Source organism: Haliotis asinina, chromosome 5 (genome assembly GCF_037392515.1).
Source record: "Haliotis asinina isolate JCU_RB_2024 chromosome 5, JCU_Hal_asi_v2, whole genome shotgun sequence".
Lineage (NCBI taxonomy): Eukaryota > Metazoa > Mollusca > Gastropoda > Lepetellida > Haliotidae > Haliotis > Haliotis asinina.
Genome location: NC_090284.1, coordinates 899,853 through 922,013, shown reverse-complemented (window position 1 = coordinate 922,013; position 22,161 = coordinate 899,853). Strand labels below are relative to the sequence as shown.

Here is a 22,161-nt window from a genome sequence, read left to right as displayed (position 1 = left end):
CTACATGTTGTTACGTATACATGTTGTTATGTATACTACATGTTGCTACGTATACATGTTGTTATGTATACTACATGTTGCTACGTATACATGTTGTTATGTATACTACATGTTGCTACGTATACATGTTCTTATGTATACTACATGTTAGGTATACTACATGTTGCTACGTATACATGTTGTTATGTATACTACATGTTATGTATACTACATGTTATGTATACTACATGTTGTTCCGTATACTACATGTTATGTATACTACATGTTGTTCCGTATACTACATGTTATGTATACTACATGTTGTTCCGTATACTACATGTTAGGTATACTACATGTTGCTACGTATACATGTTGTTATGTATACTACATGTTGTTACGTATACATGTTCTTATGTATACTACATGTTATGTATACTACATGTTGTTACGTATACATGTTGTTATGTATACTACATGTTATGTATACTACATGTTGCTACGTATACATGTTGTTATGTATACTACATGTTAGGTATACTACATGTTGCTACGTATACATGTTGCTATGTATACTACATGTTATGTATACTACATGTTGTTATGTATACTACATGTTATGTATACTACATGTTGTTCCGTATACTACATGTTGCTACGTATACATGTTGTTATGTATACTACATGTTATGTATACTACATGTTGTTATGTATACTACATGTTGCTACGTATACTACATGTTATGTATACTACATGTTGCTACGTATACTACATGTTATGTATACTACATGTTGCTACGTATACATGTTGCTACGTATACTACATGTTATGTATACTACATGTTGTTACGTATACATGTTGTTATGTATACTACATGTTGCTACGTATACATGTTGTTATGTATACTACATGTTGCTACGTATACATGTTGTTATGTATACTACATGTTGCTACGTATACATGAATCATCTGCCATTCTTCATTGAGTACCAGCGTAAATTCCTTCAGAACTGAAAGGTCTCTAATTGGTGTCCAAGATAGTCCCAAAGATGGTAAATGGGGTTCGTATACGAGCTCCTTGTGTTTGGCATGGTGAGCTCTCTGTAGCGTTGTTCTACTGATGAACAGTGACAGGTCCAGAACGATGAGGCGTGAATAGCCATAAATATAGGTTAGCCGGAAAGGGGAAGGTTATGGAAATGTGGCACTATGGCGGTATCCAATACTTCCTCTTGGTGTCCCAACTGGCTCTTCACTGAGATGCACCCCCAGTAGTTCAACTGTGTGGATCCTGGTAATATGCCCCGTCTCATACCCGAAAAATTCCGACTGTGACGTGGAGCCGATGTTGATTTTCATCACACGAATGAACCCTAGGCAATATCCTCAGCTTGCGTTACGCCAGATGTTCTTATTTGTGCGACCTAAGTGACATAGGCGTCCTGAACGGCTGAGCAGTCTCAGTGGCCTGAACGGTCTGAGTGGTCTGAGCAGCCTCAGCGTTCTAAACGTACTGAGTGACCTGAGCGACCTGAGCAGTATGAGTGGCCTGAGCAGTCTGAGCGACCTGAGCAGTATGAGCGGCCTGAGCAGTCTGAGCGACCTGAGCAGTATGAGCGGCCTGAGCAGTATGTGCGGCCTGAGCAGTCTGAGCGACCTGAGCAGTATGAGTGGCCTGAGCAGTATGAGCGGCCTGAGCAGTATGTGTGGCCTGAGCAGTCTGAGCGACCTGAGCAGTCTGAGCGACCTGAGCAGTCTGAGCGACCTGAGCAGTATGAGTGGCCTGAGCAGTATGAGCGGCCTGAGCAGTATGTGTGGCCTGAGCAGTATGTGTGGCCTGAGCAGTCTGAGCGACCTGAGCAGTATGTGTGGCCTGAGCAGTATGAGCGGCCTGAGCAGTATGTGTGGCCTGAGCAGTCTGAGCGACCTGAGCAGTCTGAGCGACCTGAGCAGTATGAGTGGCCTGAGCAGTATGAGCGGCCTGAGCAGTATGTGTGGCCTGAGCAGTATGAGTGGCCTGAGCAGTCTGAACGGCCTGAGCAGTATGTGTGGCCTGAGCAGTCTGAGCGGCCTGAGCAGTATGTGTGGCCTGAGCAGTCTGAGCGACCTGAGCAGTCTGAGCGACCTGAGCAGTATGAGTGGCCTGAGCAGTATGAGCGGCCTGAGCAGTATGTGTGGCCTGAGCAGTATGAGTGGCCTGAGCAGTCTGAGCGGCCTGAGCAGTATGTGTGGCCTGAGCAGTCTGAGCGGCCTGAGCAGTATGTGTGGCCTGAGCAGTCTGAGCGACCTGAGCAGTCTGAGCGACCTGAGCAGTCTGAGCGACCTGAGCAGTATGAGTGGCCTGAGCAGTATGAGCGGCCTGAGCAGTATGTGTGGCCTGAGCAGTATGAGTGGCCTGAGCAGTATGTGTGGCCTGAGCAGTATGAGCGGCCTGAGCAGTATGTGTGGCCTGAGCAGTATGAGTGGCCTGAGCAGTATGAGTGGCCTGAGCAGTATGAGCGGCCCCAGCGGCCTAAACGGTCAGAGTGGTCTCTGTGGCATGAGCAGTCTGAGTGGTCTGAGCAGTCTGAGCGGTCTCAGTGGCCTGAGCGGTCTGACTGGCCTGATGAGTCTAAGCGGCCCCAGCGGCATGAGCAGTCTTAGCGGCCTGAGCAGTCTGAGCGATCTCCGCGGCCCGAGTGGTCTGAGCGGCCTCAGCGACTTAAACGGTCTGAGTGGTCTGAGCGGCCAGAGTAGACGAATAATTTTTTGGTCATCATGGACACCGGCCTTCCTCGGTCCTCGACGATGTCACCGGTGGCCACCTGCTTCCTCGCAAGTCGGCTTCTAACCGTGAAAACCTTTGTTTTCGTAAATATTCTCATTAAATGTTCAAGTTAGTATAACAAAAGAAAAATCATCCGTTTATCATGAAAGTCGATAACGCCACACTGCGTACTTTCTAAAAGATAGGCCTCTTGTATGTCAGTTCAGAAAACCGTAGTGCATATACTGCGATTATGGAGTTTATACTTCCACGTCCCCATGCTTGTCACCATCGCAGCACGTGACTTGAAATCCACAGAAAAGGTATTACTGCTAGATTAGAGTTAAACTTGGATTCAGGTGGAGTTTAATTACTGCTCATGTAACTGCATCGTTGTAAAACCACTTTTAACCAGTGATCGTATTATCATCAGATCAAGCAATCTCAGAAGTTGGAAGTCAGACAGGAATATTGATGATTAACAACCCTCCGTGCATGGTCATTGATGTGTACAGATGTGAACACTGCTCTCTGTTATTGTATGTGGAGATAAGAACACTGCTCTCAGTTAATGTCTGTAGAGATGTGAATACTGCTCTCTGTTACTGCATGTAGAGATGTGAACACTGCTCTCTGTTATTGTATGTAGAGATGTGAACACTGCTCTCTGTTACTGTATGTAGAGATGTGAACACTGCTCTCTGTTACTGTATGTAGAGATGTGAACACTACTTTCTGTTACTGTATGTAGAGATGTGAACACTGCTCTCTGTTACTGTATGTAGAAATGTGAACACTGATCTCTGTTACTGCATGTAGAGATGTGAATACTGCTCTCTGTTACTGTATGTAGAAATGTGAACACTGCTCTCTGTTACTGCATGTAGATATGTGAACACTGCTCTCTGTTATCGTATGTAGAAATGTGAACACTGTCCTCTGTTATTGGCCAGTGACTATTGTATATAGAGATGTGAACACTGGCCATTGGTTATTGTATGTAGAGATGTGAACACCGGCCAGTGGTTATTGTATGTATAGTTGTGAACACTGACCAGTGGTTGTTGTATGTAGAGATGTGAACATTGGCCAGTAGTTATTGTATGTAGAGATGTGAACACTGGCCAGTGGTTATTTCATGTAGAGTTGTAAACACTGGACAGTGTTTATTGTATGTAGAATTGAGAACAGTAGCTAATGGTTATTATAAGTACAGATGTGAACACTGCCTACAGCTACTTGTATGCCCGGTTGTTAACATCACTGTGTAGTGATTGTCCGCGTTGATCACCTCATGATGTGGGGCTTGGTGGGAAGGACGATGGCAGACGTTAATGATCGTGTCATATCACCTCTACAGCATCCCCTAAATCAATACCCCATGGCCTCAGTAGCCCGGATATACAAGATGGAATTACCTCGTGAAACAGACCCCATTATCGGATGTTTTCATACCTCCAGCTTTGTTGTAGCTGTGAGAACTAAAGTAATTCGGTTATAATAAGGTACCTTGACAAACACTTGGCTGATACCACAGTTGCATGGTGGGACTTGTCCAATTATTGTCAGATAAAGGTGCGATGGGCTCCTGTCACTGTAGACTGCAAGCAGGACAGTTGATGAGGAGCCGAGTTAAGGGGGATCTCCGTATGTGATCCCCCCGGTATGCCGAGCATCACACCCTTAAGCTATTGTGAGACTCATGCCCGTGGCTAGCTCCATGTTTCACACGAGTCCGCGGGCAAGTATGATGAAAGTGAATCCCGGGATTTCACTCGGACGTACGTAAGGCCTGCGTGTTAATGAAGGCTATTGACCTCGTCTCAAACGTTAGGCCATCATTTATTGAGGTCAGATAGAACTGTTCGATCCTCGGATGACCCATATTATCAAAAAGAGGTATTATGATAAACTATCCAAGAGCTCCTTCAGCCAAGTGATCGTGGCGCAATTACTTCATGTACAAGTATGAGAAGTACGATCACCTTAGTGCAAGGATAACGTTGCGAAACGGAGTATTGCAATATCGCCGTGTCGGTCGTGCGGTTTGTTTCTTGTTCAACACAGCACTCGGCAATATTCTAGCGATATAGGTGTCGGTCGGTAAAACATTGAGTCTGGGCCAAACAATCCAGCCGTCAGCATAATGATCATTGATTCACGCAGTTGGGATGCGAGGACATGCGTCGAATGTGTCCACCCGATTCCGTTAGTCGCCTTTTAGGACAAGTTTGGGTTGCTGAAGACCAACCTTAACCCCGATCTCCACGAAGTCCTTGTCAGTAAGGAAGGTTGTCACCCGAAGTAAGACTAGGTAGCTCTCTTCCTGTACTAGGGGTAGTGAGGGAGCCATGGGTAAAACTCAGAGGCTGCGTGTGTGACTGTGTACGACACTGAACACATGACTACCAACTGTCCGGTCTTGTGACGTAATCTCATGGATTAATAATGATATAGAGACGTTCACATGCAGTCCCTAACCAATATACAGCATGGACGAATCTGGACCAAGCAAACCAGCGTCCCATCAAGATACACTGACGGTTATATTTATTAATCACGTCTGTGTTCTACATTATCATACGACCAGACATCATACGACCACATAGGTAAACACACACCTGTAAAATCTGTAACACCTGTAAGGACATTCATGTCATGTACGAGAAAATATGGCGACAAGTATGTTGTTTTTTAAAAGAAATCCAGCAGACTGAGATTGGCTTCAGTGCTAGGAGATTGGCACGTCACACAGTTCGTTTATGACTATTCATTTTCTCTTCTCTACTTTAGATGTCAGTTCCCACCTTCGCTGTTCCAAACTGTATTTAAACGTTGCATTTCCTCCTCCTTATGACAGTGGCGCTGGCTCCCTCTATCGGCTCACTGAAATACACTGACAAGCAGCTCCACGCAGTAATTGCTGGTTTCAGGGGAGGTAATCGTTTTTCATGGTTCACTTCGTGAGTTCAGAGATCTGCCCCTTTTTATGGAAGTAATTGCTGTTAGATTGCCAAAGGGCTTTGCTTGTTTTTGTGTGAGGAAGAGCTCCGGTTTGATAACTCCAGGGTGTTTCTGGGCTAGTTCTCGGGGAGGAAACGTACCTATTACTGACTAAATTGGATTTTCCTAAATTTCTTTTTTTTTTTGTCAATTCAGTTTTTACGAAATTATTTGTTTGTATCTATAAAGGTACAATCTCACATTTGACGTGTTCAGATCTGACACATGCATCTGTAAACAGACCAACAAAGCCTACACGTCATTACTCCGTTCATAGAGGCTGATTGTCAGTGCTGTCAGTGCCGGCTAAACCAGTTGATGAGATTATTCGTTTGATTTAGCCCATAATGCCGAAACCAGTCTCCAGTAGATCAGCTGCACATCTAGCATAACTATAAGCATAAAACACAACAAACCAAAATAAATGACCAAAACACAGATCATCTATATCTCTTCCATCAACGCCCCGTCGCCCATTTCTGGTGTCCCCTGCAGTGATATTGGTGGAATATTGCTAAAAGTGGCTTAAAACCATACTCACTCACACCCTATCGCCCACAAAGAGTAAGTTATCTTCGTCATTGAGTACAGAAGAGGGCCTCCTCCCAAAGTCATGCAACTGGCATGTCCGTCATTCAGCCGTCTGCTGTTAGTTGAACTGGTTTTGATTCTGTTCGTGAATGTCTGGGTGTGATATTGTTGTTTGGTTTTGTATGCCACAGCCAAATTTCAACGTGGCAGCTCATATGCAGTGTAAAGGTTTTCAAATGTGTTAAAACTTGTATTTGTACAAAGGTAGCCGTCTCAGGTGCCTCGTCATGAGGGTGCTTTTTGTCGCGAACTATGGGGGTCTGTATGCAGAGGTTTATGTTAGATGACATAAAGTTCATGCGTCTTTACTGCTGTTAATTTTAGCCATTGTTCTTGGGGGCGGAAACAGGTACCAGGATACCACGTTATCGGTTTTCTCTTAATAGTCACGCGTTCTTTCCTAATGGACGCCGATGTCCGATGCCACGAACTGGAACTGACCGGTTCCAGAACAACGCTCGTGAAACTGCGTTGGCTTTCTCGAAGTAAAGATCTTAATCCGATGGAAAATGTACCCTGTTTGGACATAAGGTAGCCTGGCACCCTGTAGGACAGATTCTCCAAGATCTGTTCCACGCATTGCAAGACGGATGGCAACACATTCCCAGTTGTCTGATGACAAGAAAAGACGTCTTGCGGATCTGAGTCCTGTACAGACGCGAGCGTTCACTGTCTCTATGTATCCAAGTTCAAGTAGACAAGAACCAAATTGTCTTCCCGTCTTTACTATTTCTCATTTGTCCAATTCTTCTCTCAATAACCATTTTATTGAGATTTACAAAACACGTTTGATTGCTTTTGTTTCGCTTTTCAACATCAACATTCCAATCGCTTTTAGGATTATCTACAAAACTGGTGCTGAGATACCTTTGACGAGTTGCATGTGTACAAAAACACAAGTTCCTTTTATACCTCCAGGCACTGTCGGTATGAACACAAGTATCCATGATGCTAACTTCTTATGGTACAACTGTAACCATATATCAACACTGTACGATAAATCAAAAGTTGCAATGTATCAAATCATGGCGTTTTACTACGAGTCCACAGATCACTTTGAACTTTGACCGCCATAAATCACAATGTAATAGCAGGCTTCATCGTTGTAGAGTTGACCACGGACAATCACAGAACTATGAGTTACAAGAACCTGAATGTAGAGCTGACCACGGACAATCACAGAACTATGAGTTACAAGAACTTGAATGTAGAGCTGACCACGGACAATCACAGAACTATGAGCTACAAGAACCTGAATGTAGAGCTGACCACGGACAATCACAGAACTATGTGTTACAAGCACCTGGATGTAGAGCTGACCACGGACAATCACAGAATTATGTGTTAGAAGAACCTGAATGTAGAGCTGACCACGGACAATCACAGAAATATGAGTTACAAGAACCTGAATGCAGAGTTGACCACGGACAATCACAGAATTATGTGTTAGAAGAACCTGAATGTAGAGCTGACCACGAACAATCACAGAACTATATGTTACAAGAACCTGAATGTAGAGCTGACCACGAACAACCATGGAACTATGTGTTACAAGTATATAAATGTAGAGCTGACCACGAACAATCATGGGACTAGGTGTTACAAGAATATAAATGTAGAGCTGACCACGAACAACCATGGAACTATGTGTTACAAGTATATAAATGTAGAGCTGACCACGAACAACCATGGAACTATGTGTTACAAGTATATAAATGTAGAGCTGACCACGAACAATCATGGGACTAGGTGTTACAAGTATATAAATGTTGAACTGACCACGAACAACCATGGAAGTATGTGTTACAAGTATATAAATGTAGAGCTGACCACGAACAATCATGGGACTAGGTGTTACAAGTATATAAATGTAGAGCTGACCACGAACAATCATGGGACTAGGTGTTACAAGTATATAAATGTTGAGCTGACCCACGAACAATCATGGGACTAGGTGTTCCAAGAATATAAATGTTGAGCTGACCACGAACAACCATGGAACTATGTGTTACAAGAATATAAATGTTGAGCTGACCACGAACAATCATGGGACTAGGTGTTACAAGAATATAAATGTTGAGCTGACCACGAACAACCATGGAACTATGTGTTACAAGAATATAAATGTTGAGCTGACCACGAACAATCATGGGACTAGGTGTTACAAGTATATAAATGTTGAGCTGACCACGAACAATCATGGGACTAGGTGTTCCAAGAATATAAATGTAGAGCTGACCACGAACAATCACAGAACTATATGTTACAAGAACCTGAATGTAGAGCTGACCACGGACAATCACGGAACTATCTGTTACAAGAAACTGAATGTAGAGCTGACCACGGACAATCACGGAACTATCTGTTACAAGAATATAAATGTTGAGCTGACCACGAACAATCATGGGACTAGGTGTTACAAGAATACATATGTTGAGCTGACCATGGGCAATCATGTGTTAAAATAACTTGAATGCTGATTCTCACTAGGCTCGACCAATACCTGGCGAGGATCAGCATTCGATCGCTATTATTCTTCAAGAGTGGAATTTACAAAGATTTAGTGTGAATCGTTTCGACCCGATCATGACATGTACCAATGCCCGTTGTAGTGTGTCCTCTACGGGTATTAATATCTTTGTCGTGTCCTCCGTTGTAGGATGCCCTCTGCTGGTAAGTATATCTGTGTCATGTCCGAGGGATTGTACGACACAGCGACTATGCACGATGTGACCCTGACATTTGACTCAAATGTAATTGACATTAAGTGTAATGTGAGTGGCTGATAATCAGGTACACCAGCCATATAAACCTGTTCGTAAAGATATTTTCTCATCAGAAATAGAAAACTAAATGTCGAGGAAACGTCACATTGCCCTGAGAACTAACTTACCAGGACACCTGGTTGCCGAATGACCTGTGGTCATATAGAAGGAGATGGGAAACTGATAGCCCCACAGCTGCAGTAGTCACCGGCAGAGACGGAGGTTCGAGAAAAACCTGAATCCTGAAAAGTCAGTAACTTCTTCTTGTTGTTCATTAAAGTCGGAAGACGGAGACAGTAATTTGTCTATGACAGCTGTGTGTTGGGAGCCACGTGATATACGGCACAGATGACACGTCGAGACACAATGTTGAAATACATCACTAAAACACAGTGCAACACTGCCAACACGCTTCATATTTACAGTGTATATTTATACAGCCCTTGTTTGCTGCCATATATACAGATTAGTATGTAAATATATCGGTACAATGCATCCAAGTGTACAGTTCGAAGATACAGATAATATTGTTCCCGTCTATATATGAACACGTTTAATTATAATAACCATATGTATATAATGTCAGTGATAGTAACCATCTGTATGGTGAATGTATGCAGACAATCCTAGAGACCGCAACCATCTGTATGGTGAATGTATGCAGACAGTCCTAGAGACCGCAACCATCTGTATGGTGAATGTATGCAGACAGTCCTAGAGACCGCAACCATCTGAATGGTGAATGTATGCAGACAGTCCTAGAGACCGCAACCATCTGAATGGTGAATGTATGCAGACAGTCCTAGAGACCGCAACCATCTGCATGGGGCCTGCTTACACAGTCATAGAGATGGCAACCATTTATATGATAACTGTGTGCAGACAATCCTAGTGATGGCGACCTGCTGCACAGTGTCCTAGTGATATCTAATAATATGAGTACAGTATCAGTAATGCTAAGTTATGTGGACCCCGCCCTAGAGTTTGCAGTACCATCGTAGTCATAATGAAAAACACATTGTTGCTTAGAGGCGTAAAAGGTTTTGGTAAGGTTGATTGTTGTAAATGCTTTAAGCATTCAACCAGTTTTCAGTTTATACACAGGCACACACGTCTTTCCACCACCCGTGTTTCTGGTCTCACAGCCGTGCTGTAGTCCACACACCCAAACACGTCTTTCTACTACCTGTGTTGCAGGTCTCACAGTCTGTGCTGTTGTCCACACTGGCAAACATGTCTTTCCACCACCTGTGTTGCAGGTCTCACTTTCTGTGTTGTAGTCCACGCATCCAAAAATATCATTGCACATCACTCTGTTGTAATCCACACACAGGCGGACATGGTATCCCGCCACCTGTGCTGTGGTATTCACAGGTGAAACACAGCTTCACTTACGTATGAGGCCCGTAGTATGTATTTTGAGGAGCTATTGGTGCAACTTACGCTCCTCGCGTCTCTCACATTCGTCAAGATGTTTTTAAACATTGCATTCCTGATGAATGTATCCACAACAAATGAAAAATGTATATCTGAGCCTGAGTCATGAGCCCAGACTTCATCCCTGAGGACTTATCTCCATATTCCTGTCATTGACGCACCCACTAATGGCTTCCATCTGATGGGTTATTAACTGACTCGACAAATACCAGGTACCACAGGGACCACATGCAAGATCTGAAGTTCCACACTGTGTTGACTTTTAACATACGGCACACACCACAACAAGATACCGACGTTTGTCAATGACGCTTTCCAAGAGCACTCCAACAGACTTGCTCCAGTTTCGAGGAATACATTAACAAACTTCAACACACTTTCCCGGAGTACGCCATCACAGCTCCATACGTAACAGGTTACAGAATGCCATCACAGTTTACCCTTAATTTCCAGGAATACGCCAACGCAGCTCACCCACATTTTAAAGGAATACGTCAACGCAGTTCCCCCACATTTTCCAGGAATATGCCAGCGCAGTTCACCCATATTTTCAAAGAATACGCCAAAGAATCTCACCCACAGCCTTAAGGAATACGCCAGCACAGTTAACCCACATTTTCCAGGAATATGCCAACGCGGTTCACCCACAGATCCCAGGAAAACACCAGCACAGTCGATCCACATTTTACAGGAATATGCCAACGTCGTTCACCCGCAGATCCAAGGAATACACCAGCACAGTCCACCCACATTTCCAGAAATACGCCTACACAGTCCCCCCCCCCCCTCCCCACCCCCCCAGTTCCAGAAATACATTAAAATAGTAGGCCCTCAGTATCAAGATATACACCAACACAGTATTTTCTTCACTTCAGATTGCTGCTACAGTCTACTTGTGCATCTAGAAAACAACATATTTTCCTCACCAGTTTCAGTTTTTCTCAGTATGAGAGGTGTTGTTTCAACTGTTGCATTTGACTTTTGGTACTCCATGGGATTTTCTTTCATTTCCTCATCTTCGGAGCCCACGGTAAACTTGAGCCTCCGTCGCCGGGACGACGATCTGCGCAGCAACTCTGCACTGCTGGGCCCTGAGAACAATCCATGTGGGTGGAGAAAGGATGGAACCTGATTATTTACAGTGGTGCCATTTGGCAGTGTTGCCTTTTCTGGTGCTCCCGGGGAGCCCTGTTCCCGGAAAGGACTGTTGGGCTCCTTGTAGTGCACACCCACTAGACGCCGGTACGACCCAGCTGATGACAGTGGTGTCGTGTCCTGCGGGACAAGCTGCTTGAACCGGTTTATGCGCTTCTCTTCATCCTCCCCCGTCAACCAGAACGTCCTCATCTCGCCCTTGCCCTGAAACAATCACCATGGACAACTGGGCGAGTAAGTAGGTGTTCATTACATACAACCCCAAACCACTTCACTGTCTGAAAGCTTTCCACCAGGAACAAGTATCATGAACTCATAGTGGATATACATAGTCATCAGTGATGCCTGGCCAATATGCCTGCAGTACATATTACAGAAAGAGTCATATGACCAGCTGCTATGTCATGACAGTAACGGCACTTTTGATTGACATCACTTAAGGTTTGTGGAAGCACATAAACGACCTTTAAACAGATTCGACATATAGCTATCTGCCTTTCATTTTTATCCCCCGGCATGTAATGCGGGGATGGGGGTGGGGTGGGGTGGGGGGGGGGGGGGTGGGGTTGGGGGGGTATAGTCGACGTCGACTCCTCGTCTGTCTGTCCGTCAGTCCGTCCACCGTCCGTCCGCCCATCCGTAATCACTTTGTTTCCGGAGCAGAACTCAGAAACCGTTTAATATTTTTAGACCAAACTTGATAGATACAGTAATCTCAGTCTATGGTTGTGCCTTTTGCTGGTTACAGATTTTTGGCATTATATTTGTTTTGTTTTTCCTTGGAACTGTTTGGTGTTAGTCTATGGTGGGGTGGACTTCGTTTCCGGAGCAAAACTCAAAACCATTCAATATTTTTCAGCAAAACGTGGTAGATATATCAGTCAGAACCTAAAGTGGTGCCTTTTGCTATGTACAGGTTTTTGTGATTCACTATTTTCCCGGTTTCCATGGAAACGTTTCGGACATAGTCTCAAAAGTGAAAGGTGTGTTTCGTTTCCGGAGCAGAACTCAAAAGCCGTTCAATATTTTTCTGCAATACTTGGTAGATATATCCATCTGAACCTATAGTGGTGCCTTTTTGGTATTTACAGGTTTTCGTGATTTATCATTTTCACGGTTTCCATGGAAATGTTTCAGACATAGTCTCAAAAGTGAAAGGTGTGTTTCGTTTCCGGAGCAGAACCCAAAAAAATCTTAATATCTGTTGGTAAAACTTGGCAGATATGTGTGGCAGACCCCAAAGTGGTGCCTTTAGATTTTTAAAGGTTTTTGTGATGCATCATTTTCTTGGTTTAAATGGAAACGTTTCGGACTTAGTCTGAAAATGGAGGGATGGGCTTCGTTCCCAGAGTTCAACTCGAAAACCATTTCATATCTTTCAACAAATCTTGGCAGATATATGAGACAGATCTTGACATTGTGACTTTGCTGATTACAGATATATGGCATTTATAATTTTCATCAATTAGATGGAAACAATTCAAACTTAACCTAAAAAAAAACAATGAGTAACTGTCAGATCATTTGTCCTTTCAAACATGTAGTGGCCGGGGGGATATGTCATCTTCTGATGACTCTTGTAATATTTTCCTCCTACGTCAGCTTGTTTGAATATTACAACTGTGCATTTTGTTAAATATTCAAACACTGGAACATATTACGAATACCACCTTGTAATTTGATCAAAGGAAATGACCTTGCCCAATGGCAAGAACAGAAGACATGGAATGCGGCAGTTCAATGCTGTAACTATGGCGCGGTATAGTTACTTTCTCTTGAACGTAAACTCACGAACACATATTTATAAAGTCAGAATTGTAACTGGACTGTGCTTTTAGCAAGAAGTTGTTACGACAATGAGAAGGGTTTCATCACTTTCACTTTGACGTTTGTGGCAGGAGTAGTCGGATTGGTTTTGTGGCTTTGGCAAGTTCAGTAACGTGAACAGGAGAACCCAGGTTTCCAACTAAGACAACATGTTCCTGACACGCCAGAGGGAGGCAATCCTGTACGGCCGATTCCTTCACCGCAATACACAAGTTGTTATGTTTGAATCATTGATGGAAAACGCCGCATCTGTCACCTGGCATTGTGATTCAATTACGCTAAGCCTATATCAATCTATTTAGCATTTAATCTTGATGATCGTGATGGGGCTTTGTTGCAGAGATCGTATATCTGGCCTTAGGATTGTAACGTGATCTCTGCCGTGAGGTGCCTAGTGGGTTTCATCCAAGATTGTAGGTGACCTGGATGATAGTACCATCCATTACAGGACAGTTCCTGATCACAGTTCCTTGTCATGTTATGGAATGGACCAGCAACATCACAAATTATTTGTCATGTAGGTCGTGGAATGTGCCAGTAACATCACAACTTCCTTGTCATGTAAGTTAGGCTATGCCCCAGACACATCACAACTTCCATGTCATGTAGGTCGTGGAATGTGCCAGTAACATCACAACTTCCTTGTCATGTAAGTTAGGCTATGCCCCAGACACATCACAACTTCCATGTCATGTAGGTCGTGGAATGTGCCAGTAACATCACAACTTCCTTGTCATGTAAGTTAGGCTATGCCCCAGACACATCACAACTTCCATGTCATGTAGGTCGTGGAATGTGCCAGTAACATCACAACTTCCTTGTCATGTAAGTTAGGCTATGCCCCAGACACATCACAACTTCCTTGTCATGTAGGTCGTGGAATGTGCCAGTAACATCACAACTTCCTTGTCATGTAGGTCATGGAATGTGTCAGTAACATCACAACTTCCTTGTCATGTAGGTCATGGAATGTGTCAGTAACATCACAACTTCCTTGTCATGTAAGTTAGGCTATGCCCCAGACACATCACAACTTCCTTGTCATGTAGGTCGTGGAATGTGCCAGTAACATCACAACTTCCTTGTCATGTAGGTCATGGAATGTGTCAGTAACATCACAACTTCCTTGTCATGTAGGTCATGGAATGTGTCAGTAACATCACAACTTCCTTGTCATGTAGGTCATGGAATGTGCCAGTAACATCACAACTTCCTTGTCATGTAGGTCATGGAATGTGTCAGTAACATCACAACTTCCTTGTCATGTAGGTCATGGAATGTGTCAGTAACATCACAACTTCCTTGTCATGTAGGTCATGGAATGTGCCAGTAACATCACAACTTCCTTGTCATGTAGGTCGTGGAATGTGTCAGTAACATCACAACTTCCTTCTCATGTAGGTCGTGGAATGTGTCAGTAACATCACAACTTCCTTGTCATGTAGGTCATGGAATGTGTCAGCAACATCACAACTTCCTTGTCATGTAGGTCGTGGAATGTGTCAGTAACATCACAACTTCCTTGTCATGTAGGTCATGGAATGTGCCAGTAACATCACAACTTCCTTGTCATGTAGGTCATGGAATGTGTCAGTAACATCACAACTTCCTTGTCATGTAGGTCATGGAATGTGTCAGTAACATCACAACTTCCTTGTCATGTAGGTCATGGAATGTGTCAGTAACATCACAACTTCCTTGTCATGTAGGTCATGGAATGTGTCAGTAACATCACAACTTCCTTGTCATGTAGGTCATGGAATGTGCCAGTAACATCACAACTTCCTTGTCATGTAGGTCGTGGAATGTGCCAGTAACATCACAACTTCCTTGTCATGTAGGTCATGGAATGTGTCAGCAACATCACAACTTCCTTGTCATGTAGGTCGTGGAATGTGTCAGTAACATCACAACTTCCTTGTCATGTAGGTCATGGAATGTGCCAGTAACATCACAACTTCCTTGTCATGTAGGTCATGGAATGTGCCAGTAACATCACAACTTCCTTGTCATGTAGGTCGTGGAATGTGCCAGTAACATCACAACTTCCATGTCATGTAGGTCATGGAATGTGCCAGTAACATCACAACTTCCTTGTCATGTAGGTCATGGAATGTGCCAGTAACATCACAACTTCCTTGTCATGTAGGTCGTGGAATGTGCCAGTAACATCACAACTTCCTTGTCATGTAGGTCGTGGAATGTGCCAGTAACATCACAACTTCCTTGTCATGTAGGTCGTGGAATGTGCCAGTAACATCACAACTTCCATGTCATGTAGGTCATGGAATGTGCCAGTAACATCACAACTTCCTTGTCATGTAGGTCATGGAATGTGCCAGTAACATCACAACTTCCTTGTCATGTAGGTCGTGGAATGTGCCAGTAACATCACAACTTCCTTGTCATGTAGGTCGTGGAATGTGCCAGTAACATCACAACTTCCTTGTCATGTAGGTCGTGGAATGTGTCAGTAACATCACAACTTCCTTGTCATGTAGGTCGTGGAATGTGCCAGTAACATCACAACTTCCTTGTCATGTAGGTCGTGGAATGTGCCAGTAACATCACAACTTCCTTGTCATGTAGGTCGTGGAATGTGTCAGTAACATCACAACTTCCTTGTCATGTAGGTCATGGAATGTGCCAGTAACATCACAACTTCCTTGTCATGTAGGTCGTGGAATGTGCCAGTAACATCACAACTTCCTTGTCATGTAGGTCGTGGAATGTGTCAGTAACATCACAACTTCCTTGTCATGTAGGTCATGGAATGTGTCAGTAACATCACAACTTCCTTGTCATGTAGGTCGTGGAATGTGCCAGTAACATCACAACTTCCTTGTCATGTAGGTCGTGGAATGTGCCAGTAACATCACAACTTCCTTGTCATGTAGGTCGTGGAATGTGTCAGTAACATCACAACTTCCTTGTCATGTAGGTCATGGAATGTGTCAGTAACATCACAACTTCCTTGTCATGTAGGTCGTGGAATGTGCCAGTAACATCACAACTTCCTTGTCATGTAGGTCGTGGAATGTGTCAGTAACATCACAACTTCCTTGTCATGTAGGTCGTGGAATGTGTCAGTAACATCACAACTTCCTTGTCATGTAGGTCGTGGAATGTGCCAGTAACATCACAACTTCCTTGTCATGTAGGTCATGGAATGTGTCAGTAACATCACAACTTCCTTGTCATGTAGGTCGTGGAATGTGCCAGTAACATCACAACTTCCTTGTCATGTAGGTCGTGGAATGTGCCAGTAACATCACAACTTCCTTGTCATGTAGGTCATGGAATGTGTCAGTAACATCACAACTTCCTTGTCATGTAGGTCATGGAATGTGTCAGTAACATCACAACTTCCTTGTCATGTAGGTCATGGAATGTGCCAGTAACATCACAACTTCCATGTCATGTAGGTCGTGGAATGTGTCAGTAACATCACAACTTCCTTGTCATGTAGGTCATGGAATGTGCCAGTAACATCACAACTTCCTTGTCATGTAGGTCGTGGAATGTGTCAGTAACATCACAACTTCCTTGTCATGTAGGTCATGGAATGTGTCAGCAACATCACAACCTCCTTGTCATGTAGGTCGTGGAATGTGCCACCAACATCACAACTTCCCTGCCATGTAAGTCATGCTGTGTATCACCAGCAGCACAGCTTCTATGTCATGTAAGTTATGTTATGCCCCAGACACATCATAATTTCCTTGGCATGTAAGTTATGCTGTGTGCCAGCAAGCATCACAGTTTCCTTGTCATGTCGGTCATGGAATGTCCCAGCATGTGCCAGCAACATCACAACTTCCTGGTCATGTAAGACATGCTATGTGCCAGCAACATCACAGCTTCCTTGCCATGTAAGTCATGCAATGTACCAGCAACATCACAACTTCCTTGTCATGTAGGTCACCACTTCGACTGATGGTGTAGACGGAGATACTACCGGCGAGGTACGCATAGTACATCCGTGCCAGTGATGGTACAAAGTTCAAATACTCGATGCCGTAAGGTTTTACGTCCATGAAGCTCACGGTGAACAAACAGTATTGGTCTGACTAGTCTTTGACCATCCCTGTAGTCTGCCTGAGATTTCTGACGATAGGAAGTGGATATATGTAGGTATTTCAGTGGGAGACAAACTTCCCCAGAAATCAACGTAAACAGTGCAAAGAAGTATTCATTGTGGGCAGATCATCCTCTATGACAGAGAGACTTAAGGATAGTAAGATGTCGTCCAATGTTTAGATTATCCACGTCGGGAACATTTAAATACAATTTTCTTAAATGAAACATTGAAAATATCTGTTCGTGGCATATCTTGAACTAGTTACACGAGCCGTAAGTTAACCAGCTGAAGTGTATCTACAGGCATTCCATGGAAAAATCGAAGAAAAAAACCCAAAATAAAAAAAAATACAACCAGTGACGGCAGAGCCACAGAAATGTCACCTGAATAACGCGGTGTGTTGGGGGGTTGACGAGAACGTTATACATCCTTGACAAGGCGCAGGAATTATTCCGCTGCTGAGTCGTTTTACTGCTCTGGAACTGGAGGATAAATATTATGTCAGCTTGGTAGTTCTTGAATCAAATAATGACTTGATGTAAAGTAGTCACCTTCAGCGTGATAAAGCCTCTGTCCTCGATGATATAGCCACCTATTTTGTGCAGCAGCTCAGCGCACTGCCGTGAGCAGTGGATCTTTAGTGCTGGAACATAAAGTAAACATAGGGCCAGGGCATCATTTCCAGTATGTAAATGCGATATCTGTGAGCTATCACGCGGTTAGACAAGCACATGCCCCGATCTAAAGTTTCGCTCAACCAGCCATCACTAGAGTAAGGAGGAGACGGGTTGCAAGAGAGGAAGGAGGAGGTGGATAGTCAGGGAGGAAGGAGGAGACGGATAGTCAGAGAGGAAGGAGGAGACGGATAGTCAGAGAGGAAGGAGGAGATGGGTAGTCAGAGAGGAAGGAGGAGATGGGTAGTCAGAGAAGAAGGAGGAGACGGATAGTCAGAGAGGAAGGAGGAGATGGGTAGTCAGAGAGGAAGGAGGAGACGGGTAGTCAGAGAGGAAGGAGGAGACGGATAGTCAGAGAGGAAGGAGGAGACGGGTAGACAGAGAGGAAGGAGGAGATGGGTAGTCAGAGAGGAAGGAGGAGACGGATAGTCAGAGAGGAAGGAGGAGATGGGTAGTCAGAGAGGAAGGAGGAGACGGGTAGTCAGGGAGGAAGGTGGAGACGGATAGTCACAGGGGAAGGAGGAGGGAGACGGATAATAAGAGAGGAAGGAGGAGACGGATAGTCAGAGAGGAAGGAGGAGACCGGTAGTTAGGGAGGAGAGATGGATAGTAAGAGAGATAGGAGGAGGGGGATGGAAAACCTTCTCTCCATAATTTCTTTAATGTATCCCACACAAGGTATAGCAGTACATAAGTCAATGTTCCGTCAGTGAACATCCAAAGTCTGGTGACACACAAGGGTGTGCTGGATTCTAACTAACTATGAGACACGGGGATAAAGACAAGGTGACATCAATATTTATCTGATTAACAGTACACAGAACTTTAAACATCCGCCCCTTTAACCCAATCTAAGCGAAATTCACATGCAGATATGTTCATCTCTACCAATACGTTTATTGATTAGCGGGGAGGAGATGAAGATGAACTAATTAATGGCAAATACTCACGTTCTCCGCTGGACTCCATTCTGGAGGCAGTGTTGACAGTGTCGCCAAACAGACAGTAGCGTGGCATCTTGAGGCCCACCACCCCCGCCACACACGGGCCGGAGTGAAGTCCTATCCTCAACTTCAGGGTGTCCGGCCGGTGCTTCATTCGGAACTTCTTAATGGCCTCGAGAAGATGGAGCGACATGGAGGCAATCTCCCCGGCGTGACTGTCGTTCCTGTTCGGCAGGCCACTCACCACCATATAGGCGTCCCCGATAGTCTCCACTTTGTACACGTCGTAGTATTCAATGGTGGCGTCAAACAACGTGTACAGGTCGTTCAGGAGGTCGATAACCTGGAGAGATGAGACATACAGAATGTCGCTATGTTGGAACTGTGTCATATCATAAATGTGTGGATTATGTGCATCGTATCGCATAAAACAAAAATGAAATTATCATATTCCCGTCACATACGTATGTTCAGTGCTTTGGTAAGACACCTGGACTCGACACAGTCTGCTACGACCACCTGGCACATCCTCATGCTGGACCATCAAGAAATAACATGATAATGACTTCGAAGATGTTCAACTATCAAGAAAGTATGACGTTTGGAGAAAAGGCACCCTTTGAGGAACAGAGTAGCATGGCAGACTGTGTGAGTGAGTGAGTGAGTGAGTGAGGTTGGAAATGTCAGCAATATTCTATCTATTTCATGGCTCGGGTGCCAGAAATGAATCGCTGTACCCCACTCTTCGAGCGACCGAACGCTGATGTGAATCACTATGTCGTCATTCCAAACAGTTGGCCTGTGGTTACGTATATCTGTGTTAAGAGTCGTGTCGGAAACTATATAGCTGAACTCAGATGAAAAACACTGAGCTACAATGTTGGGAGCTGATGTGTAGAAAAACAGCATGACGTGCGTCCTGTTAAACTCCTCCTCGCCGGCCTCCTGTGGGAAATAATTCCATTAAGATGGCGAACACGCCGCCAAATTATGAGCTACATTTTTTTTCCAACTCTGTGAATTCGGAGTCGGAATTATCGGAAGCTGGAAATAATACCAGGAATGTTTGGACGTTCGCTAGAATGATGAAAACCAAGAATGTTCCAACTGAAGCGAACTACTTACAGACAAGTTATGTCACGCAGGTGAACATTCTGTAAACTGTCACAGTAAATATCTGGGAGACATCTTGTGGTTCTGTAGATACTTCTGACATACTGTGTGTAGAAATATGTATTGTATCAGGAGTCCCGGCACATTACAAGCTGTGCATTGGTGGACATAAACATATCATCGAGGCTACATCAACCCATGGGGCCCGAGGGACCAGTGAACAACGTATTTATCTTACCGAAAACCACAATGTAATTTTTGAACTGTTTGAAGCAGTAGTGGATGTCGGATCATAATAAGGAATACTGGAGTTAGCAACAGCGCAAACACTTCTGAACGAAGTACCAGTGGAATTCCCACAGCTCGGCATTTCCAGCGGGTACAATAGAAAATATTACTCGCATGTAGGTGGGGCTCAGCTAGTCAGAAAATGACCTTTATGTCTGAGGTAAGACAAATCTAGGATGCATGGTATTAGGAGTTCACGTCTAGGGTATATATCGATGTGTGATATCGGCCAATTACGAGCAATCGATGGCAATGTTTTAATTACCCCTGGAACAAAGACGGGTCAAAGCTATCGCAATTAATCCAATCAATTTGTAGTGAACAATTCCCCTATGCCACCTGATCCAACATCAAAGCGTTTAAATGGGCTTATTTACAAGTGTGTGCCTGCATTGATAAATACGTTGTTTACGTGCACTAACCACTTTGTACCATCAAGTTCAGCCTACATCACCCTGATGCCTGTGTGTGTTTGACGTTCGCTTTGTACCTAACACGACATCCGAAACGCCATGATAGGGCACTCTGCACAGCACGACATCTGTAGCTTGGTGACCAGCAGTCACGCAGATGCTTGATGCGGCAGTAACGGTGAGTGTCGGTCGACCCGTGCACAGTTCATGGAGCACCATGTGTCTAATCTCGGCAACACGGGTACTTTGTGAAGGTGCAGATGGTGCCTTGGTGCAACGTGATTCATGAAGTGAAATTGATAATTTCATTGCTAATTTGATTGCATCTTGGAGCTTGATCGACTTCTGGGGGAACAAAGAGCTTAACTTCGTGACGTGACGCACCATCGCACAGCTGACTTATATCAAATCACTGTCAGCTCAGTGATGGGGACCTACGTCAATCCGTGTAGTTGGAAATGACAAATAATGAACTTGCTATACTTATTTCCTACTTTTTATGCCAATAAATGGTCTGTGGTACAATTCGATCAGTAAGCGGCAAGTTAAGTTCTTACAGTTCTTGTCACAGAACACGGAAAACACGTATTCCTTAACGTACCTGTGAACAAAGAGGCAACACAATGTGCTGTCTACCCATTGTATCTGTAACAAACCTAACTATGTTGTAAGTATACTGTAAGTAAGTAGGTATACTCAATATACTGTCCACTTAATATACTCGTAACATACCGATACTATACTACTCACTGTACTGGTAACAAACAACATTGTGTACCCACCAGTAGTCAAGTGTGCCAGTAACTGCACAGATACTCAACTTTGTCAGTAATCATATAGATAGTCCAACGTGTCAGTAATAGAAAAAGTAGTGAGCTATGTCAGTAATCACAGTTAGTCAACTGTGTCAGTAATCACACAGATGGTTAACTGTCAGTAATTACACAGATGGTCAACTGTGTTCGTAAATCACACAGGCAGTCAACCATTTCAGTACTCACACACATTGAATCAGCTGTTTTATGTACACACATATAGTCACTAACTGCAAGTAGTCAACTCAGAGCAACTTTCTGTATCAACACACGAATGGTCGTGTCTGTCAGTTCATGTTTAATTGCAGCACAGGAAGACCTTACAAGTAGTT

The 22,161-nt window shown here is 44.0% G+C and overlaps 2 protein-coding genes across 3 annotated transcripts in view; one reads left to right on the top strand and one right to left on the bottom strand.

The window, feature by feature from the left end:
- Positions 1-1,517: 1,517 nt before the first annotated feature.
- LOC137283262 (uro-adherence factor A-like) lies at positions 1,518-2,807 on the top strand. The gene has a single exon (XM_067814691.1). It carries the CDS (start codon positions 1,518-1,520, stop codon positions 2,805-2,807), a length of 1,290 nt encoding a protein of 429 aa, XP_067670792.1.
- A 6,691-nt stretch (positions 2,808-9,498) lies between these two features.
- LOC137284627 (speract receptor-like) overlaps positions 9,499-22,161 on the bottom strand; it is a 147,131-nt gene continuing 134,468 nt past the window's right edge. For both annotated transcript variants that reach the window (XM_067816518.1, XM_067816519.1), the window contains 3 exons: positions 19,207-19,543; positions 18,134-18,225; positions 9,499-11,878 (listed from right to left, as the gene is read on the bottom strand). In XM_067816518.1, coding sequence (XP_067672619.1) covers positions 11,402-11,878; positions 18,134-18,225; positions 19,207-19,543 — 906 coding nt within the window. In that variant the 3' untranslated portion in view covers positions 9,499-11,401. The remainder of the gene's footprint in view (positions 11,879-18,133; positions 18,226-19,206; positions 19,544-22,161) is intronic.

Excerpts from the sequence above, each read along its gene's own strand:
- LOC137283262 (XM_067814691.1), top strand. The coding sequence starts at position 1,518 with ATGAGTGGCCTGAGCAGTCTGAGCGACCTGAGCAGTATGAGCGGCCTG.